Source organism: Argiope bruennichi, chromosome X1, assembly GCF_947563725.1.
Source record: "Argiope bruennichi chromosome X1, qqArgBrue1.1, whole genome shotgun sequence".
Taxonomy (NCBI): domain Eukaryota; kingdom Metazoa; phylum Arthropoda; class Arachnida; order Araneae; family Araneidae; genus Argiope; species Argiope bruennichi.
Window position 1 is genome coordinate 132,285,722 of NC_079162.1, and position 25,237 is coordinate 132,310,958.

General features: G+C 31.7%; 1 protein-coding gene across 2 annotated transcripts in view; it reads left to right on the top strand.

Annotated features, from left to right (window-relative positions):
* LOC129958641 (uncharacterized) overlaps positions 1-25,237 on the top strand; it is a 90,312-nt gene that overhangs the window by 55,424 nt on the left and 9,651 nt on the right. For both annotated transcript variants that reach the window (XM_056071241.1, XM_056071242.1), the window contains exons 26-33: positions 1,988-2,152; positions 4,531-4,773; positions 7,167-7,329; positions 9,003-9,166; positions 12,005-12,351; positions 18,831-18,999; positions 21,234-21,531; positions 23,816-24,053. In XM_056071241.1, coding sequence (XP_055927216.1) covers positions 1,988-2,152; positions 4,531-4,773; positions 7,167-7,329; positions 9,003-9,166; positions 12,005-12,351; positions 18,831-18,999; positions 21,234-21,531; positions 23,816-24,053 — 1,787 coding nt within the window. The remainder of the gene's footprint in view (positions 1-1,987; positions 2,153-4,530; positions 4,774-7,166; positions 7,330-9,002; positions 9,167-12,004; positions 12,352-18,830; positions 19,000-21,233; positions 21,532-23,815; positions 24,054-25,237) is intronic.

Consider the following 25,237-nt stretch of genomic DNA (forward strand, 5'->3'; position numbering starts at 1 on the left):
TAGCCAAAAGGAAACAATAGAGTTCAGGGGTTTACTCAAAATTTATTAGCGATAAGACAAGAATACATGTTTATAACGATAACAGTGATAATGACAAAAAAAAGAGAGAGATTTATGGAACAAACACCTTACTGATGGATGGTTAAGGCATAAGTTGTTCGATGTGCCCTCCGCCTTATTCCACTACAAACTGAAATCTCAAAACTGCATGTTCCACAACAGATCGGAGGGTATCTGTACTGATACAACGGATGTGGTGTGTGATGCTTGCCTTCAAGTCTGCTAGATTCTCAATCCACCCGCTGTAAACAGCATTCTTCAGGTACCCCCAAATTCAGAAACCACACGGGTTTAAGTCAGGGGAACGTGACGGCCACGTTGTTGGGAAATGGTGGCTTATGATCCTATCATCTCCGAAATGAGCACTCAGCAACTGCTTCACAGGAGTAACAATGTGTGGAGGAGGGCCATCTTGCGTGAATATTGGGCTATCCACACACTGACGCTGCTAATGCCCCGGTACTACATAGTTAAGCAAAAGTGCTTGATACCGCTTGCCAGTAACGGTGCAGGTAAAGGGATCCCCAGATGTGATCTTCTCGAAGAAAAACAGACCGACGCCATTATTCCACATCACAGAGTGACCTTTTCAGACTGAAGAGGTGATGGATGTAGCTAGAATGGATTCTCGGTCACCCATACCCTGCAATTTTGCGTATTTACAGAACCGTGCAAATGGAGTGCCTTGGCCTCCCTTTGCAATGGATTCCTCCATTCTTTGGCCTCCATTCCTTGTCCAACTGTTGTCCACTTCCATGCGGGCAAGAAATCGTAGTGCAAAAGATTCACGTGCTTCCAGGTTAACAGGTAACAATACATGCTGCTGTACATGAGTTATCTTGTACGGATAACAGCGCAAGATGTTCCGTAGAACTTTACGCACCTTGCTGATCAGCATATCCAGCATTTGGCCAACTCCCCGTGCACTGCTGATTCCAGCATCACTGTTAGTCTGTTCTTGTAATGTTGTAGCCCCATCTTCCACTGCCGCAGCCGAAACTGGTTTCCTTCCTCTACCCCGTTTCAGGTCAAATGAACCGGTCTCTTCTAATTAAGCAATTATTTTTAGCTGACCGTTTGCGGTTATTGAACCCCGATTTTAATAGATTTTAATGTCCGAAATTTCCTGATAGCTATAAGTGCATAGTCATCGTTCTTATAAAAAAGCTTCAAGAGCAGAACGCGATCCTTCATAGTCAGAGACATGATGAAGCATTCAGGCAAAGAGCTGGTGCTTTAAATTTTTATGGCAGCTATGTCTGCGTTGCGCATGTCACGTATAATTAACGCGCATATCTCCAGATAATTTGAACCTGACAGCGCTATCTATTGGCTCATTTTGGAACCCTTTTTTCCTTTGCCAAACAAAATTTCATTGCCTCACGATTGTTCCGCTAAAATATCAAATCATTCTGACCAGTAGTTTTAAAATTATCGATTTTTGAAATCGTAACTTTAATTATAATCACCCTTATATAGTGAAATATTAATAAAATTAAGGTTAATCATAGACTCAACAACAAATTATTTCATTATTCTTTACAAATTTTTATTCTCCATTTATGTTATTAATCCGTTTTTCACTCTAAAAAAAATGTACAGCGTGTTTTTTTTTTGTCATTTATTTTGTCGTATTTCGATTAAGCGCATCAAAGTTTTAAGTTAAAAATGAAACATTTTTTATGTATTTCAAAATTTAAAGACTATAATAGGAAGCAATTTTGAATTGAATGCAAAACAATAGAATTTGCTTAACCAAAATGAAACAATTTTTTGGTTTAATTTATGCTCATTATTGAAAATGTTTTAACATTTAAATCTGAAATTAAATTACGTTAATGATAATTTGCAATATTATTAATGAATGAAGGTGCGAAAATTTTTTAAATGGTGTGAAAATCAGTTATTTCTTTTATTTTTATTTTAGAAAGAGGACTGCCAAAGCACTGAACTTCTCTTGAAGTTTCTAAAAAATTCCTACAAAATTGCAAAACTAACCATGCCCGCTGATCCAAACAAATTTTTGGTTGAAAAAACCGTTTCGCCCAGTGGCAAGAAAGTGAAGTTCAGAATAAATTACTCAGATGATGAGGTACATTTTTAGATCTGTGTTTTATTTCATTCTATCAATTGATATGAAATTATTGACTTTTTCTGTAGATTTTTTATTTTTTTAATACTTTAAGTCCATAAGAATTTTCTGATTCGCATTGAAACGTAACCGTTATCTGCAAGTGACTTACATTTACATTGTTTACGTTTTATCTAATGAAATTAATTGAAAATAATTAACTAGATAATATACTTACTATATTTTCGACTTGAAGTAAGAGGGTTTCTCATCAACGAAATCTATTTATTTAAGAAAACAATTATTTTAAAATTAATTGTTTTTAATTGGTGATTTTGCTTCACAGTTAATTTTGTAATCATATTCTTGTATTTCTAATTTAATTTATATAGATTTTTCCAACTTATTTTTACTTATAAAAAAAATTGCAGAATGAGATTAGAAACTTAATTTACCAAATTTCAATTAATTAACATAAATTTTCTCGATAGTGAGATCATTTATATTTTACTGTTGTTTTAAAATCATTTATTGAGAGTTCTACTGCAAAAAAGGGAAGGCGGAAGGATTGAACATTAACAATAATGATGTCAAGAATTTTAAATGGGCAGTATTACAAGAAGCATAAACTAGGAATTGCAAAGGAATGAAAATTCCTGTACGATGTAGAAGATCATTAAATACTTTAACCATCATTTAACTATTCGTTAAATGTTTGTATTACAGAAAATATAAAGACATATCGTTAACCTCAAAAGCAATCACTGGGACGTAGGAAGAAATGATAAATGCAACATAAAAAATATTTTTCCAACAAACAATAAATTTGCCTTTCTGTATCTTAAGAATATACACGATCTATCAATAAGTATTTGGACACCCATGAAAGTGAGGATGTCTGTTGTTGTTGTCACGCCTTCTGTACTTAAATATCGGGTAGGAAACAGCATTGGCATCGCATGCAAGATGTCACGAAATTCAGGCTGACTTTGAGAAAGGCATAATTGTAGGATATCATAGAAATGGTCGATTCTTAAAGGACATATCTGGTAAGTTAAACATTCCACAATCGACCATGGCTATTGTGATTAAGAAGTGGAAGGTGAGTGGTGATTGTCAGAATGTCCTTCAACCTGGTAGACCCACGAAACTAAGAGATAAAGACAAAGAGTGTTGTCCACAGAAATTCGAAAAAACCGTATCAAATCAATAGTTCTGCATACTCCAGGAGTTCCAACAAGCATCCGGGACTGTTGTTTCGATAAATACCGTCCGTAAGGAAGCACATTTGCCTGGTTTTCATGATCGTGCAACCACCCACAAGCTTTTTATTACAAAATCCAACCTGGCTGATCGGTTGAGGAAGTGCAAGGTTCATCGTAGATGGTTGGAAACAGATTCTCTGGAGTGATGAATCAAGGATCAATCTCTGCCTGTAGGATGGCAGAATCTGGGTTTGTCATATGCATGAAGAACACCTTTTACCAGAAAGCATTGTGCCTACATTAAAGTTTGGCGGAGGTGAAATTATGGTCTGGAAATATTTCTTATGGTACCTTTGTATGGACTGGGACCCTTCACCCAATTCTTCGTAAGCTCAACGCCGAGTCGTACTCCACTATTCTAGACAACCATTGTATGTGCTTCCTACGCTGTGGCAATTTTACGGGTTGGATCATTATTATTTCTAGGATGGCAACGCCACTTGTCATGTTGCGAGGTCTACCATGGATTAATATGGTGACAATGGCGTGAACCGACTGGACTGGCCTGCCCAGAGTTCAGACTTGAATCCTATAGAAAATCTCTGGGATGAGTTGGATCGCCGAATTAAGGGGTTGCAACAACCATCCAAAATCCGTGAAAGTACTTACATATCTTCTCCAAGCCGAGTGGAAGAAAATACTACTGTCTATCATTCAAACACTTGTGGAAAGAATTCCCGGGAGGGTTAAGGCTGTATCTCAGGTGGAAGCTCTGCCAACTATTTAATATGAATAAATTGTGTTTACCTCTTTTACTACAGATGTCCAATTACTTATTGGTAGATAGTGTATATATGAAACTATTGCATTGATGGCTTGTAAAATATACTTAATAGGGGTATTTAGTATTGTTAGAAATTTGAAATTATGGTACAGAAAATAGTTAAAGGATCTTCAGAAAAGGCTATTAACATTAAAAATGATCGTAACAAAGTCAGATAATCAAGCATAGGAAATAATGTAATGATGTTATTTAATGTGCTGCTAATGTAGCTGTCTGGATCTGTTCGTGTTAATTTTATATTTAATGTGAGAAAGAATATTTAATCAACAAAACTGTGTTTTTTCCCAGTGCTATGTAAGCTTCTGTCCTTGTTTAAGTAGCATCTTGTTTATATGTTATTACTTTTTCAGGACGACGTATCAAAAGATTTGCAGCTTCATGGTGAAATATTGGATGAAAATCATCATATATGGAACATAAAATTTAACGTAGATACGTATAAAAGAGTTAAGTCTTTATTTAAAAAAGCATATGGGAGTGTCAAAGACAGCATCATTAGGATGGCTATGGATACTTATCACCCTGTAAACAAACTGATGAAACCTAGCCTTAAAGTGCCATTGTATGAGTATGTAAAAAATTTACAAAAGCAGGTAAATATGTCTAATATAATGCATCTTTCATTCAGATAATTTTTTCTCCATTCCCATCCTTAAACCCATTATATTTAATTTTATTTTTGATCTATAAAAAGATCGCAAATATCGATTGAAAATGTTATAAGGAAACATTTTAAATTAGTTATGCATTAAATATTACAGCATTATTTGAATAAAAAAATCACTTTAATTATTAATTTATAAATTATTCTTGATTCTCAATGAAGAATAATGGTTAATCATCTGGAGTTGCTTATTTGGGCTTTTAATGTGGCCACTATCAACTTTTTAGACATGTGTGATTTTTATACACTTACAATACAACGGATAATTTTATATAAAATTATCATTATTACAATCTACAATAATTAGTAGTATGAGTTACTAAGGTTCTGTGATGCCATATGGATGGGTAATATTATCGTTATTGCTATACTTGCGGAGGGAAAATCTAATCGGTCTATCAACAGCATACTAAAAAAATTCATTTGAAAAAAATTCTGTTGTTAAAATCACAGTTTAATACTTTCTATTTCTGATCTGTTCAAGGCCGTGAACATGACACCCTTCGGATATAGTTTCGGACGCTTCGGATAACGAATTAATTCCACCAAAAAATCATAAAATACAAAAATCGTTTTAGGATTTATAATGGAGAACAGAAATTTGGCGTTGTTTTGATCTAAAAGCTAATATATTCTTCTTAAAAGAGGGACTTACAGAGTATTTCAAAACTCTCAGCATAAAGTTCAAAAGATGATAACACACACAGACACTAGAAAAATCGTCATAAAATGAATTATTGTACCTCAAGAGGTGAAGCAGTGAGAGTTATAATTTCTATGTCTGAAAAGATGAAAAACTTCGATGTCAGAGAAATAATGAAAGAAAATCGACAAATGTAAGGAAAATGAGTTATTATAAAAATCATTCACAAGTAGTAAGTTTGCTAAATGTGACTACACAATGTTCGAGACCGGATTCTACAGAAGAACCGCCGTGTAAGTGGGTCTGCTACTCATTAAATCCATCGAGGCCAAATGTCCTCCTACTGGTGTGGTATTGAAGTTTGGAGAGGGTAATGCAAACTCGGGTGTCGTCCTTGTCATCTGACCACGGTTCAAAATCACAAAGTCTGTCCTAAAATAACCCTATGTTGATCTGAAATGGAACGTTAATATAACTAAACTAAACTAAATCGCCAGCACTGCCGCTATTCTCGACGACATCGAAGGCATGTGATAGGTACATCTTGCCCGATTGACCAGAATCTGGTGTACATCTTGCCGGAAAGCAGTCATGGTACATTCTTTAGATGCTTCCTATGTCTTGTATTCCAATCAGCAGCTCCTTTAAAATAATACTTATTCGTCTTATTCTAGATAATGCTTCATAATTTGTGACAATATCTAGCTTTTTGGTAATCTCTAGTAGTGAAGGCAGCAATGTTTTTATTATGTTTAGTGGGAAATGCCCGCTTTGTTTCCCTGTTTGATTAACCATGCTTTCACCATAAGAGAGTCTGTGCAAATTTATGTCTCTCATGTTACTTCTTTAAATATGCACTAATAGCTTTGAAACACCTTGTATACTTGGAATAGAAATAACAATGCAATTTAGTGTTTCTACTCATCGTGTCTCCGTTTTAATCTACAATCTAATCCTAGGAACACTGTTGATAATTTTTGACTTGAAATAAAATAGTTGGAGCAAAATCAGGAATACTTTCATCACATCTGAGAGTGCGTGAAGCCTTAAATAATTTTCAATAAATAGATTATTCCGAAGCAAAAGCCTGAATATTGATGATATTTTCTTATAGAATTATAGCACTCATTTGTATGTTACAAAAATTATTACACAGAAGTCGAATTCATTTTAAAGGCTTAATGTCCTTAACATTTTTATCGATAATATCGAAATTTGGTAGAGTAGTTAATCGAGACTCACAAGTTTTTTTCAACACTCTGCAAAATTCCGTCACTTTTTCAAGAATTCTGTCATAACGAGAGTTATGAAGCATACGGTTTCATCGTTCCAAATTTTTTTAATTAACTCTAATGATTCAGAAGATTATATAAACTTTGTAATAAGCAATAAATAGCATTTCACTTAGACAAAATAAAGTTTCAACAAATTAAAATAAATCTTAACAATCTTTAGTGACACCGAAAACTATCCAGCAATGCCCACCTTTTCCAGCATAACATTTATAATGCCTACATTTTTCACATTTTACAATAACTAACACAATTTTATGTCAACTTCTTAATAACACGAATTTCAAGTATCAATGAGGACTATACCTTGCACTAAAGATTATAATTATTTCCTTAGGAAAACCAAATGGCAACTTTTCTGATAGAAATTTTATTTTTAAATTCCAGGTGCAAGAGTTTATGCTCGGTTCATTGCAAAATATGGAAGAAACGCTTAGAAGCCTAAGACCGTTTTACGAAGCACCGCTCATTCTGGTGACAAACATTGCTTTTACTGGGAAAGAAATTACATGGCAAGCCTATAATTCCATTAAACGTAAATCGATTATAAGTAAGCTATTCTTAGATTTAATTGTGACTTATAATTTAAGTAAAACTGTGCAGTAAAATAAAGCGGGATAACAGTCCTATTAACAGTTATACGATTTGTCCTGTTAAAATTAGTTTAAAAAAACATACAGTATTCTGTATAATTATAGGAAAAGGCTTGTAAAATTTTATTTCTTGTTCATATAATTTTAAATGCTTGATATGTTGCGTTTTTTGTTATGATTTTCCAGTGCTTATGAGTTTTAATTATGAATAATTCGCAAAATACCACCAGCTCTTTTTTACAGTTCATGGACAACAAAGAAAAAAGAATGAGATGCCCCCTTTAAACTTTTCTTCTGGTGTTCTTACAGAATTCTGTTAGTAGTTCTTCGATTGTATTCTTATTCGAGTTGTTTTTTAGACTTCGTATGTATATGTCAATTAAATAAAAAGTTGTTTTTTGTGAACAAGTGAGGCTTATCGAATCCAGTTAAAAATATCATCGACTATTTGAAAATATCAGAAATGACATTTTCCTTCAAGAACAAGAACTAAAATTTCTCAAGAAATAATTTTTCTTATGAAAATTACAATACTCATGAGCGAGCAAAAAAGGGGCTGGGGAAGTATATCAGAGAACAGTAGAATTATGATTTATTTCGTTTATTTATTTTCTTACTCATATGCATTGAGTCTTGAAATCAATTATAATTTCACCCAAAATGGCTCCAGCTCTTTCCTCCATCAGTAATCCAGTTGGAAAACGGAAGAACCTTTTCTGATTCATTATCTTAACATTTCAATTACCATTCAATGTGTTGGCTGACGCACTGGAGAACTCATTTTTCCATGTTGCAACCGGTCGTCGAATCGTCTTTTTGCAATTATTTATAAAAGTGCTCAAGCTATTTATTTTAGCAAGTGTAAATATGTAGGCGGGAGAAACACTTGTCTAGTGGTTAGGGCGAAATCACCAGGAATATATATAACAATCTGTAGGTCATTATTTGAATTTTTGACAAAAATCCCCATCAATTATAGAGCTAAATCTAAATGCTGATACCTTACAGTATCGTTGTTTTATTCAGACTCATAGCTTCTGTCATGAACTATTCAAAATTCTCGTATATCTGAACATAAACTTGCAATTTTATTAATAAATAATTTACTTTCGATAATTTTTTCATTTAACTTTACCATTGTTTTAAGCAAAGATAATGCATTTAATGTGAACAAATTTTCTGAGTATTAGAATAAAACAGGGTTTCTCAAACTATGCTACATGTACCACTAATGGTACATCAAATAACTTTGAATGGCAAAATTTATGGTCAGAAAATAACTTAAATATTTAAATTAATGTAAAAATTAGCGTCGGTTTTAATATTTTGTTCTTCAGCTCATATGTTTTTGTTGCACATGATGGCACATATATTTTTGCTTCTTCTTTTACCTGTAAAACATTTTGAAATTTCGAGAACTCTGAAATATAATATGAGCATGACTGACTTAACGTCTTTACAAAGTTTAACGTTTCTATGTATTTAGTGTATTTCTGAATTATATATTTTTGTTTTATCTGCAAAAGCGGGGAATATATATCTTAAATCGTCAAGTTTCTAATTAATTTGTATAAATTTGATACGAATAGAAAAGAAACACATTTCTGTAAAATAATAATTTTTTTTTCAGTTTGGGCCTTCCATTATTTCGAGTTACCAAAGTATTTCAACGATACCATCGCATACTTTAAATACAACATTCCAGAATTTTTAGAAATTCTCGTGCATGATGATCGAATTATACGATGGGAATTCGTGACAGGAAGAATCATAAAAATGAGAAACTTCTATAAGGTAATTTGTCTTCCTGTCGGTGAGTTAAAACTTTCTAAATAATTTACTTTTTATTAACAGATTTTTCACTGCCAGAGGATTTTTTTAAAATCAATTATGCCAATTTTATTTGAATAAATGCACTTTTTAAAAGTTTTTAATTATTTTTTAAATTAGTTTTCAATGCTTTTTGAACCAATGATTTTTATTATGATAAAATTCAAAACAGTCGTATTATTTTACCACTCTGAATGTTGTGATTAAAAAAAAAGGGGGAGTCCTTTTTTTGAACAGAAAAACCTTTAAAGCAGTTCATTGGATAAGTTCTTCGCTTGCTGAGTGTTGTTAAATTTTAATGCAATGCAATATATTATCTCGCTCTTGCTTCAATAAATACTTTTTGAAAACTACAGGACAATCAACATCTTTTCATTTTCAATTGAGGCCGCGGTGGCCTGGTGGTAAAGTCTCTGCTTCGTAACCGGAAGACTTCAGGTCTGAGACCCGGTTACACCGAAGAACCGCTATGTAAGTGGACCTAATGCACTTAAAATTCGTCTGGGCCAAACGATCTCCCACTGGTGTGGTGTGGAAGTTTTAAGAGGGTTGCCAGCTCTGGTGTTGTCCTCGCCATCTAACTGCGGTTCAAAATAGCCCTAGTGTTGCTTTACAAAAGGGACGTTAATGTAACTAACTAATCCACGTGCTAACGACTAAAAACAGCTTCGAAATGATTTTTGCATTAACTTATGATGAAAGTTGGAAATTATTTATCAATTTTTTTTAAATGGAGATGATTCTATTATATTCTTTGAGCTTGTCTCATGGAGATGAATTTTATAAAATTAGGTTCAGATGTAAATGGATATGATCTCACGTCTGGAGCTGCATCAAACTTACTGCAATATTTAGTATAAATACACGTATTAAAAAATGAGTGTGTCCTCAGTGCGATATTTACTATAAATATGCACATACATCTCTCTACAAGTTCTGTGTTTGTGGATTATGTTAAATGCTTTATTACTTTATCTGGATTTGTTGGTACACTTCATTCACTGCTGCCCAGTACGATTAAATCTGGCGAAGCTTTTGAGGAACAAACTCCTTCCCTTTTCTTTTCTTTTTTTTTTTTTTTTCATTTTAAACTCTTGTGTTTGCCAGGGGTAAACATAACCCAGGTTGCTCTGAACGACAGGTTTCATTTACTGTCCCACTTTCCCTCAGTTGACTATTTCCAATGAAAATGTTATGTTTAAATCAAATGGCAAACCATAAAGTTAAACTGTCACATATTAATGCAACAAGAAATTAGCACATGAGAACAACCATTTATTTTCATGTCCATTATTTTAGTAAAGAAAATTTCGTTTGAGAAAAAAATTTATTTCATCTAAAAATGATTCAATTCTTAGTGTTCGAAAAGTAAAATATGTAGAATATTTCTTAGAAATCATAGAGTTCCAGAGTGAGAATCATAGAGTTTCACAAAATTTGTGAATCAAATCTCCCGTAGAATGTGCACTGAGTTAGGACTGTGTCATAGACAGTAGTTTCTATGATGAACACGCATATTAGTTCTACAAAAATTTGTCTATTCAGGTAATAAAGCATTAACATATCGCCTATAAGATGCTAATTGTTCAAGTCGAAAGGCATGAAAATAAGATACAGTACTCACATCATAAAGTCGCTTGACTTTTTGTATTGCGATGACATAATCCATGACAATGTCTAGCATCATAGCTGAAATCAGCATACCTTCGTATCTTCTTCTGATTTCGAGACATATTCATTAAGCTAGGTTCAGAATAGAAGACATGGTAATGTAGACTGAAACTTCAATGGAAAAGTAATTCGTGCCCCAATTTTTGAATGCCACAATTATTTTACACTAAAAATTTATGATTTTTTTACACTTAAAATATCTTCCAGTTTTTTACAGCGAGGATTAATTTTCTATGGAAAGAGTAAGTCTTACCACTTAAAAAATTTCGAAATTTTGTCACGAGAACAATAAGTATGTGTGTTGAACTAGTGTGTTACACCTCATTCTCGAGTACATATCATATACATTCAAAATTTTACGCCTTTCCCTCGAAAAGTATGCTCCTTAAGGTGGTCATATCAGCAAAGGGATTTTATGAATATTCCTATAATACTGAGAATAAATAAGCGAACTTCAAATGGATGCGTTCAATGTTTATTTATGGGTAATAAAATGAAAATAAAGCGCTTTTGTTAATTCTTTCTTGAAAATGCGTATTTTAGGTTCATTTTTTGACTAATGCTTTCGGTTATAGACTTTGCTGTACATCTTTTTAATAAAAGATAAAGAGCCCAGTGTCAGATGGTCGAATCAGATATTAAAATGCTAAAACGGAAAAATTAAAAGATATTTATTTTCTACATTTGTGTACATTGAGATATCCCACTAGATTTTTTCTTTTGCACGCCTTTAATTGTTTTGCTTTAAATTTCAAGAAAATAAATATTTTTAAGGTTCTCAATGTGAGAAATTGTTTAAAAGAATACAAACCAAGGACTGATGTCGGAAAAAGATAAGAAAATAAATATGAAGATGCTCTCTTGATGGAAGGTGATTTCTGTCCATTTAAAGAGTACAAATGGATGAATCAAATGAAATATTTTGTTTTATTTTAATTTTTGTAGATTGCGAATAATAATAAGCGATCGAATAAGACTTTTCAGACAGATTGTATCGATGGGGGCAAAACTAGACAATTTATCAATATCGGAAATACGGTGTTTAATCATGATAAATTAAAAAAAATAACTAACTTAATTTTTATACTTTCCTTAAAAATTTAAAATTAATTTTATTTCTTTTCATTTCAGTGGCCATCCTTTTCATTGAAAGGATTCAAGCTTATTTTATTTCCTTCAGAAGATGAAGAAATTCAATCTCAATATCAGGCATCGAAGTCAAACAATATTGCTATGATATTTGGCCCTCGTCATATTTATACATTTGACGGACATTTGTACGATTCAGCCGACTATTCACACGATTGCACTTTCTTACTGGCTCACGATCTTCAAAAAAGTACGTTTACTGTGCTGAGTGACAAGAATGCGATTCATATTCTTTTTCCGGAAATGGTTGTCAGTGTCAATGAAGAAAACGAAGTCTTTGTGAATGGTAGTGACGTTCCCAGTACACTTCCATTAGAAGCTCACAATGGGTGAGGAATTATTTCATCTTCTACAGTTTGGAAAATGGAACATTTTTAGTGTTATTTACATTGCGAAGTGCAGGCGCGGGAACCACCCAGGCTTTATTACGCTATCGATCATGTATATAAAAATGTATTTTGAAGATAATAATATATATTAAAAGCAGCTGTACCGAAAATGTTCATAAGATATTGCCTGAATATTTAAAATGGTGAAGCTTCTTATCGCATGACTCTTTTATGTTGTCATGAATAGTCTCCTTAACGAAAAAGTATCACCAATTTTGATTCATATCTGATATCATTACATCGGGAGATGTTTGACATTTTCTTTTAAGGGGTCTTTTGTGCCGGTAGAAGAAGTGAAAGACGCGGTTAATTATCCAACAGAATTTTTGAATTCACTCGATAACCGACATGCCAATAAGCATGCTGCGAAATATCAACAAGCCAAAGCTTTGCAGCGGCATGCGGCTTGCAGTAAAAAAAAAAAATAATAATAATAATAATGAAGCATGTTTAAAAGCAACAATCTTGACAGGACCTCTCAAGGTCGAAGCTGTCTGCATTCCTATAATTCCAAAGAACATGTCATGTCAATTTAAGAGATTGCAATTTTCAGTTCTATCGGTGTTTACAATCCCCATCAACAAAGCTCAGGGCCAATATTTAGAAGTGTGCTGTTAGGATCTAGATATAAATTTCGTTTTATATATTGCATGTTTTAAAGTCAGCAAACCGGATAATCTGCAAAGACAATGGAATGGTAGGCAATAAATAGTGTATATTCACAAGCATTGTGAAATGAAACTTGCTGGAAATGTGCGCTTTATCTTTTCTTCCTTCTCCATTTAACCACTTTGAGCCATAGCAACGAGTGGACGGGTAGAGCTGATCAATGTGCCTCAGTTATCTTCCATTTTGTATCGGCAATTTTGTATTTGTTGTTCTACTCAAAGGCTTTTTTCATTTTTTCTAGATATCTTTAATTTCCGTTATTGCAGTATTTTTAAGCTATTATTCATCATATATTTAGCTACTTCTGATATGAATAGAAATTTGATAGCAGGTATAGTTATAATACATATAATTATGAGAATAATTACTTCAGTAGATGTCTTTAAGAAGTAACCAGCTTCAAAATCAAAATTTTGTATTATGACTTGTTTGATTAAAAAAAATAAGATGAATTGAAATTGACATAGAAAAAATAGAAAAAAAAAACATAGCATTTATCAACCAAATATATTTATAATCTGTTCATTTAATAAGTAAACAGATTCTAACACATAGTGAGTGATTTTCAAATCATTTGCATATCATGCAGATGTGAATAGTGGCTATCTTAACTGCCGGTTTCGAAGGACATATAATGATATCACATGCAGTATCTCGGGTACCAGTCTGTGATGAACGCGTTTTAGAAGGGAATCCTTATTTCTGAATGAAAAAAACTTTGACCGAATAAAGCTGTCGTACGAGATTCCGAAGGATTTGAGAAGTTCGTGTGAGATTGTGTCACTGGTCAAGATTATGAGGCCAGAAGATTACAGAACGCAGTCTCATACCCGCGTATCCGTAACCATTCTGGTCACTGAACGGTTTGGTGGCCATGCTAAGTGGAATTTTATTTAAATACCAAAATGTTTACAGTAGAAAAAAATAACTATGTACAGAATTTACAAGCACATAAGAAATGAGATGAAACCGTTAGTGAGATATATAAATATTGAGATGAAACCGTTTACAAAGATTTTCAACTTTGAAAAATTATTTGGAATAATAATATGCAGAAAGATAAAATGTATGAAAATATGCATGAATTCTGTGTTCATTTATTAGAACTATCGAAGAGCTTGTGGTGGATTGGTATGAGCGAGAATTGCACCTGGAACCTTGTGGTTCGCAGCTCAGTAACATGACGCAATTGCTCGGGTAGCGTAGCTGTTAACTAGCTTATAAGTTATTCACTACAGACTCTCCCTCCAGTGAGTCGGAGATGAGGCGAGCGATATGGCTGTTAAGTGGTGATGTATTTAGCTGCTGATTCTAATGCGTCTGTACCCATTTGAGTAGCGCCAAGCGTTATGGCGAACGAGTGTGGGTGAGTGGTTGCTGTTGCTGCGTCATGTGAGTCTGACGGCTTTGGTTTGCTGCGTCAAGTGAATCTGACGACTTGTGTTTGCTGTGGGTAGATGCTGTGGTTTGCTGTGGGTACCACAACAGCTGTACAAAGGTTGGAGGTTCATCGTCCGAGGTCACCATTGTAGCGAATTGGAATAAGCGAGAATAGAACCTGGGACCTTGTGGTTCTTATCCCAGTAACATGACCACAATACAAAAGCAATTACCCGGGTAGCGTAGCTGTTAACTGGCTTATAAGCTATTCACTACAAGCTCATGGAGCTGCATTCTGGGTCACGCTAAAATGATGCTGATGAGGTTTGGTCAGGAAAGGAGGAGATAACAACCTCAATAAGGGAGATGCTAAAAGCATGGGCAATTATTGCATTGAATGCTGCTAAGCATCACGCTAATTAAACAGTAGCATGCGTTCCATAAATTCATTTAACGATAATGTTGTCTTTTTTTCGAAAAATATTGAAACGTAACCAAAGGCAAAAAATCCTATAATATAAATAATAATTTACATAATTAAAATTTTAAATATTTTTTCGAATTTTGATGGAATTTTTTTCTCTGAACTAGTGTTTCGCATTACGAGTAAAATTCGGACACTAGTTATGATAGTTAAGCAAGGCTTCACTTTATATTAAATGGAGTAATAAAAGAAAAGAAAAAAAGTTTAAATCGTAATAATGCATCTAAATGTAATTTATATTTAAAAAAATATATGATTTTATTAAAAGATTTGAGAACAGATATAGGTTTAATTTATAAATTTGTTTTTAAAGGTTTAAAATTATTTTCAAAAGGATATAAGAACAGCACTTTCATTCGCTTAAACGGAATTTTGACAAATCATGATTGTTTATATAACTGATTCAAATAAAAAAAAATAACCCCAGTAATTTTAAAATGCCTTTATAAACTCTCGCCATCTCTGTAAATCTTAATATATATAAATTACGTGTCACGTTGTTTGTCCGCGATGGACTCCTAAACTACTTAACCGATTTTAATCAAATTTGCACACCGTGTGCAGTTTGATCTAACTTAAAAGATAGGATAGCCCTTTTTTTGAATTTTTAATTAGAATTTTAATTATTAATTAAAAACTAACTTTCCCGCCAAAAAAATCTTTTCATTTTTCCCATCGCCAAATAAGTACGGCTTCAGTTTTTTCCCCCAACAGTCATGAAGCTAGGCTTAAGATTTTTCGGCTGATTATTTGAAACGATTCTATTTATTTTCTTAATGTTTGATGCATTTAAAATGAAACATTGTTAATGAATCGATCTTTCAGATTCATTCTGAAGTACTTTCGAATTAAAATAAAACAAAATAAAGGAAATTAAAAATTTCTAATCTGCATAGCGTTACCCAAACTGGAGTAGAAAATTCGCGCATTTGCTTTAGCATAATTGGCGTTGAAAATTCACGCATGCGCATTGTTTTCTTATTGTTGACAAATATTTTCAACGGATGCGGATTTGGTTTTGATGGTTTAATATGTTTCCGACAGATTATTTCAAACGATTCTGTTTATTTTTTTAGTGTTTGATGCATTTGAAACTAAACATTGTTAATTAAACTATCTGTTTATGATGAATCTGAGAAAATTTTGTTGAAAACTTCTTGAGATATTATATAAATTAAGAAAAATATTCTTTAGTGGCCATAAGGTTTAAATACTCAGCGACTCTGTTTTCAGTACTCATATTTAAAAAAAATGCTTTGTTTCAGTAAAAAAAATATTATTATATTTATTGCAGTTAATCATTTCCACTTTAATTTAAAGCATAAATTCTACGGGAGCTAACAGAAAATGAGAGAGATACATATTACGTTATGGCTGAAGGCCTTTATAATAATATGAGTGAATTATATGACTATTAAAATTTGAAGTTTTAAAATATTTTAATGAAGAAGCAATTAAAATGGGAGTTCCATAAAATATTTAATTATTATAATTTTAACGTGCATTAAGATTGGCGAACCAGCTGGTCGCCAAAGGCGGCTAGTATTATATAGTAATAAAATATATTTGCTAATCAAAAGAAATTTTTTCAAAAAAAATTAATTAAACAAAAATTATTTTCGAAGAAATGTATTCATTTCTACATTCAACCAGCTAGAAATCTATTTAAAAATTTTATTTGATCCCCTTCTTTCCTTCATTTAAATGTAAAATAAAAAAAATGCGCCATTTTATACTGACAAAAATAGTGGTAATCTAAAATATTAATAAATAGTTCGTGAATCATTCAAATGATTGAAACTGCTCATTTTCGCATGTGCGTGAAATAAATGTAATTTTCATCCAAAAATGAATACTAAATGCGTTTTATAACAATATTTTGAATTCTTAAGTTTTTTTATTCCGTTTATGATTATGCAAAACATTACAACAATTAAATTGCAACAGATTCATTTTATGAAATTTGAAAACTTTTATAAGAAATATTGAGTGCATAAAATGTATACCAATAAGTTTAAACAAACCAAAATGCCTTTTTCTTATTATAAAATATGAAGTTCATCATGCATTCATAGGAAAGAGAAACAATTTGTCCAGTATATTTGTAAAATTAAATAGTTAGTATTCTACAAAATATTTTTTAAGAAATAAAATCCCTTTTTATCATTCATTTCTTATATTCTATAATGATATTATATGAGGCGACAGATAAAATTTCTAGCTGCTACAAGGACACATGAGGCCAGGCACCACCAGATTTAAGAATAACGATTCATAATAAAATATAGAAAGCATTTTTATTTTATTTCGATTTCATCTATTTTCTTTTGCTATTGAATTTTTTTTAATATATACTTAAATTACAATAACGTGGAAAGGACTATTTCATTCAATGAAGCCTTTGAGTGCCGAGTCAAAAAAGTTTGAAATTTGTGACTGCGTCCCTGAATACATCATTTTAAAGAAGGCAGATTGTAACAGAAACACTGCTCGTAGGAATGAGATAAAATTTGGCATATCCTAACAAAATAGATTGTTATGCTATTCATTGATTTATGTCGACATTCAAGTTGTTGCTATTTAAGAATGCTTATTGAAAAATGACATCATCTGTTCAAAATTACTTTGAAATGATAGAAAAAGGTATGGCAAATGTGCATAACGCCTTATATTTCCATAATAAAAAATAAACATTATTCTTTTTCAAGATATCAATAAAAATCCAAAATTTTATTTTAATATTTGAAGATCAAAATTTTAACAGTTCATCATTTCGAAACGACTTCTAAAATTGGGTACCCTAGAATAACGTTTGATGTAGTTTTGAAATTTGATTAAAAAAACGAATGTAACAATGGGAAGTTTGATTCTGATTTCCAAATATTATGAAATTTTGAAATAAAAATATAAGAATACGTTCAGTCTTTTCGAATGAACGAATGCTTTTTTTATGACACCTTATTGGAATAAACAGGGGGTCTCGAGGAAATTCATTTTTTAAGTGGTGAACTGCATCGCCTGTTTGTAAGCATTGTTAGAAAAATGCCACTTTGTATAGCTGTCGAATTTGCTCATTTTGAAAAAACCTATTAGTGAACATTTGTTGAAATGGAATGCGAGCTAATAAATACATATTTAGTGATTCCCTCTATCTTATAACTATATGATATGTGCATTACCCTCGAAGCTTGTTCAAATACAGTCTCAGGATGAAAGTAGTCTAGATCAATATATTTGCCTCTTGATATCTCAACAAATATTGCATGAAACTTCGTTGCTTATAGGAAAGTATAAGAAAAATATTTTATTCATAACACTTTTTTAATATAAGAATCGAATAAAAATTTCGCTTTTGTATTTTTCATTTGCCAAAGTGTTTTTATGTAATTGTCTACCTTATTTAAGAAAAATTTGTAATTGGAAATGCATGCATAATTATAATATTTAAATAATACTTTTTCCACTTTTTTTACGTATATTAAACCTATAATCAAGGTTTTACAGCGAGACAAATATAACATATGATAAGCACAATCATAATAACACATAACATACAAAGATAACATGAATGGTAAAAGTAATACCACATATTCAAAACAACTGTAGAAAATTTAACTTACGTTTTATCATCAGTCCTTTCTTTGTCGACTTTTCATTGCAATATATAAAATAAAACGAAATAATCATTGAATAATATTTTTTAAACAAAAGGCCATAGAAGAGACTTCTATCAATTGCATTGAAAGCATCATATATTTAATTGAAAAAGAATTATCTTCGCATTTTCTAAAGAGAAAGTAAAACGAAACAATTCTTGTATATTCACCCATTTTTTATAATATTTTTAATCTAAGTAGTTTCAACTATAGTTTGTTCTCTCTCACAGGAAAGTAGTTGTGAGAAAAAGTGAAATTGTGGAAATATGGTCCCCTTCTCTGAGAGTTGCATGTAGTTCGAAAGATTTTCTTTGTATTCTGGAACTCGATGCTTTACACAGCGGCGCGACATTTGGTTTATTAGGCAATGCGGATGGATCTTCACTCAATGACTTTTCGGTAATTATATCAATTCTTGCTTCTATTATTTGTCATAATAGTTAAGTTGCTAAACTGTGCTTTGTGTCGTTGTCAGCAAAAGTGTAGTGACTAAGTAAACGTTTCATAAAAATGTTGAATCCCTTCTTTTAATGAAGAGGATATCTATATTATATTCTCCGCTCATACAAGAAAAATTCATTATTTTTTTTTTATCAAGCCAGTTTTAAAGTACTCCAGTGAAAAAATTTTTATATTGTTAGAATGAAGATTTTATTATTGTAGTTGCTATAAAAAGTTTTTGCCTAACATCATAATATAACTCAAGAGAAGCAGGTTAGAGAACAGCGAAAAACTATTTTCCAAATACACTAATTGGTAATTATTATTTAACCTCAGATGGGTTTTTTTTTTTCGCTTTTTAAAATTTAAACAAATGCACTCATTTGAAACTTTTCATTAAAATAAACGTTATCGTAAAATTCAGAGTAAGTAATTGAAAAAAAAAATGCATCTATTTAGTTCTAAAAAACAAAAAAAGTTTATTTCATAAGCATTCAAAGTACTGTATAAAATTCCCATCTTATTATTTCTTAATATAAGAGCATTTTACTGAAAGAGTATATTATTGTAAGCATAATGCATCGGAATATTTTAATGGCATCAAAAACATGCAATGTATAAAAATTATCTCATGATAGAAAAAAAGAGATTTATTCATAAATACTGAAAAAATTCGGAGGAAAGTTTTATTATATATTTATCACACAAAATTTTGTTTATTTTTAGCAATTTATTACTCTGCTGGATGCGAATTTAGAACGCAATCAGATGTTGAGGATGCCACCACCATCATGTCTCGAATAAATGTTCAATAAGTTAATAAATACAAATATATTATAATATACATACAATAATAAGTTAATAAATACTAACACGCGATAAGAATTTTTTTTAAATCTATGCAAAACACAAAATACTATATTGAGTAGGAACTGTCGCCCAATTGCTGGATTCATTCCATTGCTTCTGATCTCAAAATTAACTGGCCTTTCATGTCATAAATCCTGGATACAAGGCATTCCCACTTTTAATCAGTAACTTCCCACATTTTGGAGGTCCTATCTCTTGGCGTCCTAATTCTTGGCTCAAATCAGGACAACAAGGATTAGATGGCACTGTATGGGCAATTATAGTTTCTATATGAAGTTCGCATTCACCGTCCAAATAAGAGATGATTTTAATCTGTCCAATCGAATACGAATAAAGTTTTAACAAGTTGTGAAATTATATTCAGAGATGCTGATTTTCTTGACATTTCAAGTGCTCATCGGCTTTGATTAGGAATTGAAACTGCTATTTTGGCAAAACCACTTTCAATTGATTGATCAATTAATTTTATAAATGTATCACTTTCTATAAGGATTTTTATTTATATATTTCAAATAATTGGCAAAACCAAAGAACAAGTCCTCCAGCCATTATGCCGATTTTGTCAGATTTTAATTCATATAAAATCTAATGGTTCATAGATAAGTCAACAATGACATTCTCTACTTTCGACAGAAATTGTGGGATCAAACTTTAATAGAATGCCCAACAGCCTTAATAACTGAACCGATATCGAAAACTCCTCACGCCACTTGGCAAACACAGCTTTTTATTTGTATGTATAATTTAAAATTTGACTTTTTTTTTTGTTGTAAATGATGTAGCTCATCAAAGTTTGTTGACGTGACTAAATAAATACAATTAAAAGATGAATGAACAGCTAGTCACTGAAGGCGGCTAATATATTATTGTTTTAACAGTATAGCAACCAATGATTAGCTTTACAGAATAAAATAGTAAGTTTTAGTTATTACCTGAAGATATATTAACACAAACAAATAACTTTTTAAACATTAATTGAGATAAATTTTTACAAAATATTTGGAAACATGTTTTTAAAGTTTCTGCTAATGTGTGATTTTTCGCTTCTGAGTTGTAAATAAATATCGCAATACTGACATCTTTATTCTAAGTTTACAAGCCTTTATTTGAGGTCCATTATCGGAGTAAAATTTCCAGGAGAATTAATTATTTATATAAGATTAGTCACCATTTAATCTGGAATAGTAACTTTTTGTTTCCCTTTTTTTAATTTAAAAGTTTTGGCATAATTTAAAAAAATAACTAAACTTGAAAACAATTTAGATGTTTATTACGATAACTTCTTAACGAAAATTTTACCGATTTTTTTATATTATTTTTAGCTACCAGAAGGCAAAATGATCACCAATTCTCTGCAGTTCATATCTAGTTTCGAAGTTTCTGGAAAAACGGAATGCAAGAATTTAAAACTTCACCCGATACAATCTTTTTCGTATGAAACCATATCAAACTGCGCAAGCCAGTTCAGCGGACTCTGTCGGTTCAATGAAAATAGTTTCAAATCATTCCAAGATATCTGTAAGTCGGATTTGGAAGAAAACAAGCATGCATGTTACGCAGCTGCAGGATATTCTGCTTTGTGCTTTTATAAGAAATTAAAAGGCACAACAAATTGCAATGGTATGATATATTATTTCTTTGAAATCATCTTTTATAAAAGCAACTTAAGACGTAGTATAGTAGCATTTATGGAATACAAATTTATAATAGCACAAGTAGACAGTTGAGCAAATAATTTGCGAAATTTCCCTTTAAATCCTACTCTAAAAAGTTTCTTAAAATTGTTTCCGTCATGCTCTGTATGATTTGATATTATGCTAGTGTGAATTTTTATGCCACTTTATCTGGTTTATCATTTATTACAAAAGAGTCCATTATAGCTATGCATTTTATTATAAATAGGACTGGTTTCTCTATGCCCGACCTACTCCTAAAGTTTTGGAGCGCTTCGTATACAAAATAAAAGTATTGGAATCATCAAAATACTCCCCAAAATGTGACAAGTCTTAACGATTTAGATCATGTTCGAAACAAAAAAAAGTCTATATTTTTCGAATCATGTTTTATCTTATCGTTTATATATGAATATAACAACTCAAAAACGCAATGATAGAGATAAAATAGAATTCGGGAAATGGTTATTATACCAAAATTGAAGAATACTGTCAAATACTGATCCAATTCTTTCAAATACAGACTGTCTGTTTCTGTATTCATGTGTAAAGGAATAAAAATAATCCAAAAACAGAACGAACTAGATGAGTGAAATTTAGTATATAACCTTTAAACCAAAATTTTTAATTTGATATGCAGTTTGTTCCAAATTTTGTGGAACATTCTTCAATACTAATGTGCACTCGCTATATGACGAAGCTAATTTCCAAACTCACTACATGGTGGAAATGTAGAGTCCATGAAAAAAAAATATTTTAATATTTCTTATTGTTCATTATCTTAAAAGCAAACAAAATGGATCATTTGACTAATGAATGCACCTTCTTTATATCTATGAAATTCACTTCTGCCTGAGTTAGTTTAGTTTAGTTATATTAACGTCCCGTTTCTAAAGCAACATTAGGGCTATTTTGGGACGGACTTCGTAATTTTGAGTCGTAGTCAGATGACGAGGACGACACCTGAGTTGACACCCCCCTCTCCAAGCTTCTGCACCACAAATAAAAAATAACATTAATAAAAGCTCTTTAGTTTCATTTCTGCATTGCAATAAATAAAATTAAAATGCAGAGATATAATACTTGCTTTGTAATTCTACTAATGAAATCGATTGCTTAACACAAGCTCAAATGGGATTAAGTAAGACATTTCTAATCAGATTCCTATACTCATTTAAGCCACTCACCATCATAAAAAGTCACATGTCTCTATAAATAAAATTAAAAATTAGTGTATTTGAATGATATCTTCTTCCAACCCCTTGACAAATTCGAACAAAAATTAATTTGAAAGATTCTACGCATTAAAAAGTTACCACTGTTCCAAAAATTGGGAAGAACTCAAAAACCTTTCAAGTAGAAACTTGTTCCTTGCCTGAAAATCCTTCGTTTTAATTTATTAACCTCATTGGGCATACAGTTGGTTTGGTTGGTTTAGTTGTATTAACGTCGCCCGTTTTTAAAGCAACACTAGGGCAATTTTGGGACTTACCTCGTAATTTTGTACCGCTGTCAAATGACGAGGGCGACACCTGAGATCATTAAACATACAGCAGAACTCTCTTATAACAGAGTAAAAGAGTTTTATACCAGATTAACTTGAAAACATTTGAAATTTGGTATGCTTATTCCACAGATCTTAGACTAATAAATAATATTTTTAAAAAAAAGAACTTTGAAAGAGAAATGAAAACGAGGGAATTTTACCTTTTATGAAAACGAACTAGAAACTTGAAATGTCGTTCCAATACATTAGAAATGGCTTTTTTAGCTTTTCGGTCAGATGCGCATAAATAATTGAAGAAATGAAATAACCGAGTTGCAAATGCAGCAAAGTTCATTGGAATTTAATTTATCTTGAAATTAGAACTCGATAGCGTGCTGCATTTTTATGAAAAGTAGAGATACATTCTAACTGAATCACCGGTACATTTGATAGATCTCAATAAATCTCAATAGAAAACATACTCGTGGGCCTAGGCTTATGTATCTAGAAAAATAAAATATTTTTTGAAGTTAAAATTTCTTCTATTAAGGTCTGAACATCTGTGTTCGAAAGCTAAACATTTGTAACAAAAGGAAATAAAAGTAGTCGTGTGGACAAACGTATTTTTCAAATCAGTTATTGTGAAAATGCTGATTGGAAATGTTAATTGTATCATGGTATAAGAAGATTAAAAAAACATACGTTCTCGTGCTTTTACATGCTCGTTTCTTTTAATATTTTCTAGGAAAGCAACACGAAAGCAAAAAAATAGGGCAAGAATTGGAGGTTGTTTTCATTGTACAAGAACATCACTCCTTTGTTGTAGCTGGGGAAAAAAATTCGCCATATAAAGGAATAGAAAGATTACTCACGGCTCTTAACGAGAAATTTCAAACGAATGGTTATTTGAAGATCACCTTTAGCATAGTTGGTTTTGGGGGAAAAGGCGCTCGTTATCAACCAACAGTCCATTCAAGAAAAAGGTAAGTATAAACCCTTTTCAAATCAAATACTAATATATCAATATTTTAGCAAAGAATTTTAGTTTTTTTTTCACGAGACAGCGTATATATATATATATATATATATATATATATATATATATATATATATATATATATATATATATATATATATATATATATACACACACAGGGTGTTTATAAAGTCCTGGACCCATTTTGATGTTTAATAACTCATAAAATAATAAAGATAGATTAAAATTAATAACATAAATGGTTAAATAGACTCAAAAAGTTTCCTGACCCTTGTCAATGAACTTCCACGTGTACCCACTTCGTCGCACGGAGAATATCAAGTCGATAGTCAATTTCACGCCAGGTAGCGACAAGCATGTCGGCATCCACAGAGCCATTTGCGCACATTATGGCGATTAACAATGCCAGAAACATGAAAGGATGCTTCATCGGAGAACATTATGCTCTTCAGAAAATCAGCAGCATCTTCTATCCTTCTTAGCATATTTGTTGCAAAGGCCATCCTCCTAGGCCTATCGTTCGGTTCCAAAACTTGAACAATTTGAACTTTGTATGCATGCAGTCTTAATTTTTTCTTAATAACCTTGTACACCGTCGAAATTGGCATATCCAATTCTGTTGCCGCTGATCTCACAGATATTCTAGGATTGTGTAAAAATGTCTCTCTGACACGCTCAACATCAAAATCACTTGTGCAAGGACGTCTGGAACGTTTCTTATCTTCGATACTTCCAATTTCTAGAAAATTCTTTTTCCATCGCAAGATGCTGTTTTTGGATGGAGGATCTTTTTGGTAAATTCTTCTGAAATTTCTCTGTGCTTGCACTATCGATTTCATTTCTATGAACCACCATAAAATCTGTGCTTTCTCTTGTGGTGTATGCATTCTCCTTAATATCCGCTCGAATAAAATATCACATACAAAAGTACTACATAGAACAAACACATCAAAAGTAAACATAACATTGCAATAGTTGCCAAAAACAAAAGAGAGAAAAATGCAATTAATAAGCAGACAATATTTAGAAAAGTACAGATATTTAGACTGGAAAATGAAATTATCTGAAATTAACCACACGCGCAGACGATATTTACAAAAGTAAAAATATTCAAACCTGAAAAGGAAAATATATGAGTTATTCCATCAATAAATGCCATAAGTTTGTTTA